At 35.9% G+C, this 13,379-nt stretch overlaps 1 protein-coding gene across 1 annotated transcript in view; it reads right to left on the reverse strand.

Moving 5' to 3' along the window:
* LOC121389552 (carboxypeptidase B-like) overlaps positions 1–13,379 on the reverse strand; it is a 53,532-nt gene that overhangs the window by 19,226 nt on the left and 20,927 nt on the right. The window contains exons 3-5 of the mRNA XM_041521221.1: positions 2,036–2,111; positions 1,090–1,226; positions 108–204 (exon numbers count right to left, since the gene is read on the reverse strand). Of these exons, the coding sequence (XP_041377155.1) occupies positions 108–204; positions 1,090–1,226; positions 2,036–2,111 (310 nt within the window). The remainder of the gene's footprint in view (positions 1–107; positions 205–1,089; positions 1,227–2,035; positions 2,112–13,379) is intronic.

Here is a 13,379-nt window from a genome sequence, read left to right on the forward strand (position 1 = left end):
AAGCCGCAGACGCATCAGTCGCAACAGTCGGGCCGCACGCACGCGCCACATCTAGTGTGTATGAGCCTTAAGGCGAAACAAATTATCACAATCGCATGCTAACATACTTCCTGCACGTTTAAGAAGTTTGTCGTGTACGCGCTTATAGATGAAAGAGCTCTCTTCTTTCTTCGCCGGAAGTGACGTCTTTCGTCATTGAGAATTCTGAAAATTAACCCCAAAAATATAACATCAAGAAGCAACATGTATGCAGTCTGCATAGGCTGCAGGCTTCAATGTGTTTGAAATCAGGCTGATTATATATACAGCTTCCAAACTATGTGTATAAACAGTTAAGATTTGTTTTGTTTAACAACACCACTAGAGCACGTTGATTGATTTATAAATCATCGCCTAATGGATGTCAAGCATTTGGTAATTTTGACTCATAGTTTTCAGAGTAAAGTCGCTACTCTTCCTCCATTAGCAGCATGGGACATTTTAAATGCACTTTACCACAGACAGTACAGCACATACCCCGGCCTTTGGCCTTTCTAAAATTATTAAAGTTTTTTTCTCCACACTCACAAAAACAAAAATGTAAAAGTCCTGAACATATAATGATGATAATTTAGCAAATCATTATGATCGTTATTTATTTTTATTTTTTTATCCCGTCGGTGGGCTCATTGGGCTATTTCTCGTTCCAGCCAGTGCACCACGACTGGTATATCAAAGGCCGTGATATGTGCTATCCTGTCTGTGGGATCGTGCATATAAAAGATACCTTACTACTAATGGAAAAATGTAGCGCGTTTCCTCTCTAAGACTATTTGTCAAGATTACCAAATGTTTGAAATCCAATAAACAATGTGCTCTAGTGGTGGTGTTACACAAACAAAAATATTTAACTAATTAATTAACTAATTAAAACTTTCTGCTGAGATGTTATTTTCAAGACAGACCTTATTCTGTTTGAGAATCTTGACATTTATTAAACATGATGCATTTCCAGTTACTGAAAATTACTGTTATTCAGTTCATGTATATCAAAAGCTTGATTATCAAAAAGGTTCTGTTATGTTTCTTTTTTCTTGTTTACACACTCACTTTTCAACATCATCTAGCAACACTTGGAACTCAATGTTGTGATTTGTCAATCGCTCAACAAATTTTGAGTGATCTTCCGGTTTCACCATGACGTCATAATTGTCGCCTAGGTTATGGGGATGACGCCATACGTCCAGCTGAAAACCAAGGGCACTGTATGTTACTATAATAATATGACGCACATGATATGACGCACAAATTAACCAGTCTATAAAATCCAACCAAGGGTTCTGTTATATTATGTGTTGTCTTAATAGGATTTCAAAGCCGTCTAGACAGCAACGAACCTTAGTGTACGTCTTTTTTCCTTCTTTTTCTTAATGTATATTTAATATTTATTATCCACATATGTCAATATATACAGGGAAATATAACCAGTACGACACACGTGCGTCATAATGATTTCACATGACCAACGAATGACGTCATTTTGGAAAGTACAGTCCATTTTAGCCTATTTGTAAAACAAAATTAATACTATGGATAATATGGATAACAAAGAAATTATTACACTCGTGTCAGGATTCGCATGTATTACCCTAGTTATCTCTCGGGCAATATGAGATTCCTGACACTTGTTTCGTAAAATCAGTACGACACACAAGCTCGTATAATAGTCTATATAATATTATATAATGGTCAGCTTTATACGTTGGCCTGGATATTTAGATTTTTTTTTATTTATTCATAGGTAGTGCGGTTGTTGTGTTTTTGATGTTTTGTTTTTGTGGTGGCTGTTGTTGCGGTTGTATTGTGATTGTTGTAGTTGGGAGTGTTGTGGTTGTGGTGGTGGCTATTTCTGTCGTTGGTGATTGGTTTGTTTTGGTGTTTTTGCTTCTTGTTGTGAATTTTTGTTATTTTGTTTTTGGGGGGATTTATTCGGAAGCATCCCTAAAATAAAATAACAACGATTTATAACATTAGCATAATTCGATACATCAGTTACCGTTATGTCATTTTCTAAATCTTTCAGAGCCTTTATATGCTGCAGGGTTGATGGTATTAGTCGAAAAACTCGGTATCTGTAATAAATAAAAACAGCAAAACCTCAGGAATAATAACATACTTAATTTAGAACGGCAGACAAATGGGATTATTTGTAACTTAACCTGGAAATTGTGTATATATAGTTGAGGTTTCTTTCTTGATCGATTTCTATATGCTAGGATGTCCATTTTGAGGATCTTCCTGGTGAACCACGGTCGCCATTGAGGGTTTTGAGGAATTCAATATAGCGTCCAGTTGCCACTATTTCATGTTTCTGGTTATGATATTAAACCCAAGATAATAATTTTGGTGTTAGGTCATATGATTTTGATGTTCAATGAATCCAGTTTAAAGGGACATACCCTAGTTTTTAAACACTAAGGCATATTTTTTACTATCAGAGCCGTTTGTGATAACTGAAATCATACTTTAATTATATTTTATCGTTTATATTATCCATTTCCGTACATTGAAAGTGTTTTTGATCATCCTGGTGTTTTTAATATCACAAAATGCATTTATCATATTTTTAAAAACGCACGTGCGTCTGAGAAGAAACAGTTATGGAGTAGAGTTTTAGTCTATTTTTAGAGTGTATTTCACCATTTCAAAGTCACAGACTCGTGTTGCATTCAATTGTAACTTTATCCAAATGTGTTACAGGTTTGTAGATTAATTAAATTTTGTTAATTTTCACGGGTTAAAACTATTAACTAGATTGATTTTGAATTATATCACAATAAAGTCAAGATGGCCACCAATATTGCCGTGTATGTTTTAAACATAGCATGCTTCACAATAAACCTAGGATGATTATTTTGTATTTAGTCAAAGATTTGAGGGATTAAGGAATCCATTTTAATCACTTACTACATTGTTCTGAAATTACATAATAGGAATTTCAAGATGGCCGCCAACATTTCCTTAATTTAAATTTCGAATATAACATGTTTCGCCATAAATGTTGCTTAATAGTTTTAGGTATAGACTTCCCGGGTTAAACCATTCATTTAAGTCATCTGTTAGGTTGCTCTGGGATTACATCATAGAAAAATCAAGATGGCCACTAAAACGTCCACCATTTTATGTTTTAATTTTGTTGTTTTTTTGTTTGTTTGTTGTTGTTTGCTTTTTTTTTTTGCTTCTTTTTTTTTGCTTTTTTTTTTTTTTGGGGGGGGGGGGGGGTGGTGGTCAAGGTATTCGTATAAATGAAATTGAAGGTTGAGTATGTTTAACATAACCCACAATTGAATATGGTGACCAAATTAGCCACTACTTAAACCGAAAACATTCCAGATTTTGTTTTCTTTAATGTGGACTTCCATGACATTATGTAGCGGTTAACAAACATACATTGATATCTATTGACATTTTATTTATTACTTCTATTATCATTAAAGGGACATTCCTGAGCTTGCATTGTAAGATGTTTCCGACTAATAAAATATTTCTACGATTAAACTTACATGTTAAATATATTTTCTTGTTTAGAATATCAGTGTCTATATATTCAATGTGTTTCTGGTCGTCTTAATATTTGTATGAAGCCCAAACTGGATTTTGTTTTCAAATAATTTTGTACTTTCAGGAATATATATTTCAGGAAATAAAATGAAATTTAATCTAGTACAAATATTAGAACGATCAGAAACACGTTTAATATACAGCCACTAATATTTTATGTAGCAACCTATATTTGATATGTAAACCAGCCTCGGTGGTGTAGTGGTTATGCCATCGAACTTCTGGCTGGTAGGTACTGGGTTCGTATCCCACCTGAGGCAATGGGGCATTTTTCATGCCAGTACCGGCTCCAACCTAGAGTACGTGCACCATGTATGCGACCAAATCGGTCGCAATGTAGAGGGCTAATTAGTGGCAAGCTTTCAGTACTTTTAGAGCAGTTCGCTTACCATTCCCACAGCAATATATTTCATATTATTTGCATAGCTATTATCCCTAACTGTACCATCCAGTGGGCAATGAATTACCAGAGTATGACAGAGATGGCAATGATACCAAATGTCCTCACAGATAACAAAACCAGACGCTGTCCTTTAAACAATGACCTTGATGTGGTTGCTGTTATATATCCTGTGGACTCGGACACCAATATTGGCACTGACGCTAATTCATGTGATAAGACATCCTTGATATTGATTTCGTTATCGTTAGCCTGGAATCCGATGGATCTTGAATACTCTGAAGTCCTATATTTTCGTGGGCTTTAAATGTTCGTGCTTTTGCAAAAATACGCACATCATTGGGTACTTAAATTCATTCCTTAACTTCCAATACATATGACAAGACACAAAAAGTATTATACGTTTAATGTGAAGCAAAAGGTATTAAAAGCAAAGTTAATGGCAATATTGATAGATATCTTGAATGTCCAGTGATGTAATTCTTGACCAATCTGGTAAATGGATACAATAGAGTCCCTGACTCCCAAAACCTATGAAACTAGACAAAATATTATCATCCTGGGTATAATATGGTAGAAGTTATAGTCGAATATGTGAAATGGCGGCAATTTTAGAACGCCATCTTGAATTCCTAAAAACCCTCAATGATGGCCGTAGTGTATCAGTCAGATTCTAAAAAGGGACACCCTGACCTACACAAAATCAATCAAGAAGAAAACAATATATAATATAACATAATATAATATAATATAACACACACATACGCACACACACACACACGTACACACGCACACACACACACATACACTCGCACACACGCGCACACACATACACACACACACACACATACATACATACATACACACGCACACATACACACGCATACATACACACACACAGACAAACACACACACACACACACACACACATACATACATACACATACACACACACACACACAGACAACACACACACACACACACACACATACACACACACACGCATACATACACACACACAGACAAACACACATACACACACACACACACACACACATACATACACACACATACACACGCATACATACACACATACACACGCATACATACACAAATACACATACACACACACACACACACACACACAGACAGACACACACACACACATTTATCAGGTTCAGCTGTGGTTCTGCCAGACTAATTAGAATTAACTAGGACACTAAACTTTCAAAAGACAGTGGATCAAATTTAACCAAATACACTTTATCATTACCTATATTGGGTGAGCTTCTGAATCATATCAAACGAGATCCGATGATTCTAAAAGCAGCATTTCAAGGTTGCATTATCAACAAATGTCTTCTTACTTTTTTTTTTCCCCTATTTTTACAAGTATTTGTGATAAATAACTAAACACTAATGGATCCTCCATATATAAACTGAACTCAGAGATATTAAAACTGTAACGTGACACCAGACGTCGTAAAGAGTAGTAGCCTCAAGAATCATTGGCGAAAAAAACAAAATATATATATATAAAATAAAATAAATTATTTAACGACGCACTCAACACATTTTATTTACATATGGTTAAGGACCACACAGATATTAAGAGAGGAAACCCGCTGTCGCCACTTCATGGGCTACTCTTTTCGATTAGCAGCAAGGGATCTTTTATATGCACCATCCCACGGCCACATAGCACGGCCTTTGATATACCAGTCGTGGTGCACTGACTGGAACGAGAAATAGCCCAATGGGCCCACCGACGGGGATCGATCCCAGACCGACCGCGCATAGCCATTATAAATATAATACTAGCCAGTTCTTTGTCAACACAGAGATGCAAGTCAAATTCAGACCGTGTAGTCACGCGATAACCGGACTTACGGTCACCTATGTTGTAGTTTGCACTAAACAAAATATTGAGTGCATGTAGTAGTAAATGGAATTATTTTCTTGATGTGTTTTTCGTGGATATGTAATTCAAGGTATAACATTTATATTAACAGAAGAAAAAAAATCGCGAAAAAGAGGAAACACGCTTCTGTTTTAAGGTTTCGCTAAATAGGTTGTGCTATAGAGACACCAAATAGCACCCAATAGGAAATAATGTCAATTAATATATGTGCCCATACATGTTTCCAGCACAAATTTACATACAGTAGTACTGGGTGAAATAAACGTGCATACTTTACTGCCCAGATAACAAACACTGTCACATTTATCACGAATGACAGAAGTGATAAGGAAGGAAGGAAATGATTTATTTAACGACGCACTCAACACATTTTATTTACAGTTATGTGGCGTCAGACATACGGTTAAGGACCACACAGATATAGAGAGAGAAAACCCGCTGACGCCACTTCATGGGCTACTCTTTTCGATTAGCAGCAAGGGATCTTTTATATGCACCATCCCACAGACAGGATAACACATACCACGACCTTTGATATACCAGTCGTCGTGTACTGGCTGGAGGGAGAAATTGCCCAATGGGCCCACCGACGAGGATCGATCCTAAACCGACCGCGCATCAAGCGAGCGCTTTACCCCTGGGCTACGTCCCGCCCCTGGCAGAAATAGTACTATTAACAACGCTATAAAAAGGGTAGCCAGATCTTATTCGGTATAATACTATATACTGTTATACAGTTCGGTTCTGGGTGGGCACGAGTTCATTCCTCAACAATAGTTCCTAATTGTGACACGTTTTGTGCTTTACATATTCAATTCTAACATTAGCAATTTGAGAAGCATCAACAGGTGCGTGTCCGTGGGGTCGGGGGTCGAACCCCCACCCACCAAGCTCAAGATATTTTCAGTATATGTTTGGGGGGAATATGACTCGACCCCCCCCCCCCCCCCCATGCCTCAACATAGATTCCTGCAGACGCGCCTGATTAAAATGAATTGTATTTTTCAATGGTATGCCCCTTGTTTGTATTTTGCCCATATTTTGTATGTGTACAGCGAAATAGGTGGCTCGTGTGAATTGGTTCCTCCACTACCGCCAAGGACAGATACAACAGTAAAATGGGATTCATGTAGTAAAACAAAAAAGAGTAATGTTGTCAATTGTGGAGTGAAATATAAATTAATGTATAATGTATCTTTAAAATGGTGTATGTTATCGGTGATAGCCTGTTGTATCATCAGTCGTCATTTCATGTTTAACAATTTAACATGGATTTTAGTGGCATATGGCATCTGTTCAGCGAGACTTAAATGTTTTAATTGGCACATGGTATCTTCCTGAAAGCATATTAAATACAGGACACCGGTCTCTTTATATTTGTGCTTCTCAGTGCTCCCTCTGCGCAATGATAATCTGCTTGTATCAGTTAATGTTAATGTTATCACCAAAGGGAAATCACTTGGTGTAAAGTAACCTGTCTGCCAGGCTTATCAGAACAGAAAGAAAGAAATGTTTTATTTAACGACGCACTCAACACATTTTATTTACGGTTATATGGCGTCAGACATATGGTTAAGGACCACACAGATTTTGAGAGGAAACCCGCTGTCGCCACTACATGAGCTACTCTTCCGATTAGCAGCAAGGGATCTTTTATTTGCGCTTCCCACAGACAGGATAGCACAAACCATGGCCTTTGTTGAACCAGTTATGGATCACTGGCCGGTGTAAGTGGTTTACACCTACCCATTGAGCCTTGCGGAGCACTCACTCAGGGTTTGGAGTCGGTATCTGGATTAAAAATCCCATGCCTCGACTGGGATCCGAACCCAGTACCTACCAGCCTGTAGACCGATGGCCTGCCACGACGCCACCGAGGCCGGTTTGGCTTATCAGAACAATTATTACACTACAAGAAACAGTTTAGCTCGGACATGGAATACATTGTCAAGTTCTGCTACTTTACTTCACTATTATATATCATTATTCTGTGAACACAATTGTGGGTGTGCGTGGGTGTGGGTAATTTTTAGCATGCTTCCATCAGAGAACTATTCAAGCACGTCTGTGATGGACACAATCAAGAACACACAACTGAAACCAAGCTGTTTATCAACATGATTGTTAAAATATACTGAACCAAAAATTATAATATGCGAATATTTTAATACATACATTTGTTTTTCATAATAATATTAATTGTGTACGTGTGTTAACAATTTAAAGACACACGACTTCATATATCCAATGAAAAACAACACGATGGAAATCGATTACACTGTGACGTATAGTTAAGTTGACAATCATGTGTCTGTGACGCGTATGTTAGCTACAAGTGCAAAGGGTTGTAAATATCATTTAGTCAAAAAACAATGTTAAAATTTGCTTAATGCCTGGTTTTTGAGGATATGTAAGAAATAGAATAATACATTCGTGTCCGTTAAATACCATTTATCTCACAACTCGTTTAAAAAACGTATCAAACTCGCGTTCGCTCGTTAGATACATTTTAAAACAACTCATTGTGAGATAAATGGTATCTAACGGCCACTCATGTATTATTCTTTATAAACAGACTGTCAACATGAGCCTAATATGTTCACAAGACATTTCCAGTTTTAATAGACAAAAAAACTTAATAATATTCAAACTTAATAATTTAAATAAATTAAAGAACACTAAATTATATTATATCCACGTTTGTTTTGTTGTTCAGTATATACTTGTATTACATATACAGTATATTATACCAGTTTGATAGTTATTTTATTCCATGTACAAAACAATGGAAATAATTATAGCTGACTAGATTTAAAATTTTAAACAGCACAAGATTGTAATAATGTATTATCTGAATAAGAAATTCACGTAAAACAGAAACTAATGTTTTCAATAACCACTCGTTCTCTCCCCCTCCCTCCCCCCCCCTCTCTCTCTCTCTCTCTCTCTCTCTCTCTCTCTCTCTCTCTCTCTCTCTCTCTCTCTCTCTCTCTCTCTCTGTGTCTGTCTTTCTCTCTGTTTGTCTGTCTCTCTGTCTCTCTCTCTCACTGTCTCTCTTTGTGTCTCTCTGTCTCTCTCTCTCTCTCTCTCTCTCTCTCTCTCTCTCTCCTCTCTCTCCTCTTCTTTCCCCCCCCCCCTCTCGCTCTCTCCCTCTCTCCCCCTCTCCCGCTCTCGCTCTCTCTCTCTCTCTCGCTCTCTCTCTCTCTCTCTCTCTCTCTCTCTCTCTCTCTCTCTCTCTCTCTCTCTCTCTCTCTCTCTCTCTCTCTCTCTCTCTCTCTCCGCCCCCATCTGCAACACTACTATGCCAAGATTTTATTAAACTATTATTAAACTATCAACATTATTATACAGAGGTGCAATGTTGAACACATGAATAAAGTGGCAGTAACGTGTGAAATACGATATTTATTACCTATGAGGGCAATGAAAACAAGGACGATAAACGTGATATTTTCTCATGGGACATATCACGTATCGCGCAAACCATCCGTGGATTTAGATTGGTTCAAACTAATTATTACTTCCGTTTCAACCACGCACTCTGTTTTATAAATTTCTTCCGTTTGGATTTATATTTAGATATTTTACTACAAAAACCCACACCGATATAAAGTAAAGGCCTTTTTTATAACATTTTGAAAAATACAAATGCACGTTTAAATTTTATATTTATTAATTCATTTTCTTACACACCCATTGGCGAGAACATAATTTGTTATTTTTGGTACGTGTGTTAACCATTTCAATACATACGACTGGCTGCTCTTAGATGATGACCAGGTCACCAATGCCATACATTCAATGAAAAAAAACCCCAGTACGATCGAAATCGATTACACTGTGACATATAGTTAATTTGACAATTATGGTATCTGTGACGCGCAAGTACAAGGGCTGTAATTAACTTTTAGTAAAAAAAAAAAAAAAAAGATGTTAAAATTTGTTTTAAACCTGGTTTTTGAGGATATGTAAGAAAGAGAATAATACATTCGTGTCTGTTAGATACCATTTATCTTACCACTGGTTGTTCTAAAACGTATCCCTCACTTTCGCTTGTTAGATACATTTTAAAACAACTCGTTGTGAGACAAATGGTATCTAACGGCCACTCATGTAGTATTCTCTGTTTAAATTATTTGCATGCATATGTCCCGTTAATCTTCAAACACGATATCCCCAATAATTATCTCGGCTGTCTGTTTTAGGACAGAGTGATAATGGTTGGAATTACATGCCCACACTGCATCGTTATTATTCCAAACGTTTGATCGAAGTGTTTAAAAACACTGTGGCATAAAATCGTTATCCTATGTGTTATTATATATAGTTGGGTTTCTTTTCCTTTTTTTTTTTTTGGTAATTGATGCGCTGTTTCTCGCTCCATCCAGTGCACCACGATTGGTATATCAAAGACTGTGGTATATGCTATTCTGTCTATATGCTACTAACGGAAAAAAAATTGCGGGTTTCCACTCTAAGACTATATGTCGAAATGACCAAATGTTTGGCATTCAACAGCCGATGATTACTAAATCAATGTGTTCTAGCGGTGGCGTTAAATATCAAACCATTCAACCTGCGTCACTGTGGTGGGCCTAATAAGCGGACGTAAAGGTGTATAAATTGGTGCTGAATATTTTACGTATTTCGTTTTTAATCAAATATATGCACACCGTATCATATGATTGAGTGTGCGTTAAGATGTTGTCATTAGTTTAGTATTAAGACACTTCAGCTTAGTTTAGTATATGTGTGAGTGTGCCCTACACAACACGTGAAGAAGGAAATGGTTTATTTAACGACGCACTCAACACATTTTATTTACGGTTATATAGCGCCGAACATATGGTTAAGGACCACACAGATATTGAAGGAGGAAACCCATTGTCGCCACTTCATGGGCTTGTCTTTTCGATTAGCAGCAAGGGATCTTTTATATGCACCATCCCATAGATGAGAAATAGGAGCGAGAAATAGCCCAATGGGCCTACCGACGAGGATATTTCCCAAACTGACCGCGCATAAAGCGAGCGCTGTAACAAATTTCGTTTGGTTGTTTTAGACAATATTGATCTACTACAAAACATTATGATCTCCAGAAATGCATAGGTTATAGAAATATTCATATCCTAAGCAAGAAATTTAAATAAATTGTAATTTTAATCATGTAAAAATATTTTATTAGCCAAAACCTTTTTTAGCGTGGCCACAAACTCTGGATAGTCCCTTTAAATACCACGTATACAATCGTGTGTTGATATCTGTTTATTTATTTTTAACTGAGCGATACAGATGTGGTTAACGACCTATATTTAAGTTATAACAATCTTATCATAATTACACGAAAAGACAGTATCGTGTTCCGACTCTGTATAAGTTACAATTTGCTGAGACAGGATAGATTTTCATAGTTTGACACTTAAAGGGACATACTCTAGTTTTTAAACACTACAGCATATTTTTCACTATTAGAGCCGTTTATGATCACTGAAATCAAACATTACTTATATTGTATTCTTTAGATTATCCATTTCCGTAGAACCGAAGTGTTTCTGGCCATCCTGGTATTTGTAGTACCAAAAATTAAATGTTTCATATTTTTAAAAACGCACGTGCATCTGAGAAGTAGCGGTTTATTGATTCGAGTTCTAGTCTATTAAAATTAAGGATATTTCCTGTTTTAACGGCACACTCTTCTTTCACTCTATTATAACTTTATTTTAAATGAGTTACAGGTTTGTTTTACGGGTTAAAAGTAGGGTTTGTGCCTTTAAAGGTGCTATGTCAAAGTTGCAATAATGACGGTTCCCGCGAAAAATAATTATTAATTTTTTTCTTTGAATTTTTTTTTTTTTTTTTTTATTTTTATTGTTCCCCAGAATATAGAATGGTAGTGTCAGGGTTGGGGTGTCCTGAGCTCACTGTCTCACAATATTTTTTGTTTTTACTACATACCTATTCAATCTTATTATAGTGATAAAGGCCTTTTGAAACCGTGTAATAAATTTATCCTGTATCGCACATATGTGCAATCTGGACCGGAACTTTTAAACCTTTTATTTTGCGAAAGAACATATCACTCGACCGCTACGCGGTCCAGCGTTCAGAAAACAAAAAACGTTAGGCATAACTTTATGTTGATGTAAGGACATCAAAAATGACGTCATTCGAGTTTGACGTCATTTCCATTCAAAAATACACCGCGCCACGTATTCTTACGTCATTTGAATATCTAGTAATGGCGGACTGGTATTAAAGTTGCGTGTACAGTTTACAAAAACACGTTGTATTAAGCTTGAGCTTATATGATAAAGAGATTATTACCCTCGTGTATTTCGGTATCGTCAATATCATATATTAGGAATAAAAATAATGTATTATGCTCGCCAGAGGCTCGCATAATACAATTTAAATATTCCTAATATATGATATTGACGATACCGAAAAACACTCTGGTAATAACCTCTATATATTGAAAACAACGTAAAGTTGTATCGCTAATGCATTTAAAAGGTATACTGTAAAATATATTCTATTCTGCTGGTGAATAAAAAAAAACCCTTTATTTTTACATTTTAATTGAGACTTACATGTAGGAATGGTTGTTGTGTAGCATAATAATTTATATATTTCTCTACATCTCGTTTTGTCTTTAAGAAGTTGTTTTAGCTTATGGGGGTAAACTGGTTTTTCGTTTGGAATTTACTCGTTTATTTCATCATTATGTTTCCATATATCCCCATGAAATATTTTACTGCATTAATTAAAGAAGCATACTCTAGAAAAATTGTTTTTTCTATTAAATTTTGATATAAAATCGCATAAATTTAATAATCCTCCTTGAAATATAAACTTTATACCTTGAGGTATATGTCTATAAAAGAAATTACAACCGAATAATTCAATTTACTAGCAGACATTATTATTTTATTTTAAGGGGAGTGTGTCACACGCATTAACTAATGACATCGCTGTTCTATGTGTACATATTCAACACAGTAAGTTTGTTCCATAATTATTTGAAGACAACTGACAAAGAAACAGATGGTGGCCATGCTATATTTAGCCACACATTATAATTAGGCAAACCCCTTTTACCGTTTAGTACAAGACTTTTAAAAAATCGAGTCAATTATGGAAAGATTATGCGTGGGATCGATTAATTTATAGTTATTTATTACAAATAAATGTGAAAATAACAAAATACTGTAGTGTCAACTTTGACATAGGACCTTTAACACATATACATAATATTATGTACTTGAACATAGTCTTAAATGAAACCACAAAATCATTTAGTTTCTTTCATCTTTTTTTCGTTCTGTATAAATGTAATTAGTTTAGGTAGGTGAAAGGATGGATGGATGGATGGATGAATTGACAGACGGATGGATCGTGGATGAATGGATGGATGAATAAATGGATGGATCGATGGATGGATGGAAGGAGGGATGGATC

This window comes from Gigantopelta aegis, chromosome 14 (genome assembly GCF_016097555.1).
Source record: "Gigantopelta aegis isolate Gae_Host chromosome 14, Gae_host_genome, whole genome shotgun sequence".
Lineage (NCBI taxonomy): Eukaryota > Metazoa > Mollusca > Gastropoda > Neomphalida > Peltospiridae > Gigantopelta > Gigantopelta aegis.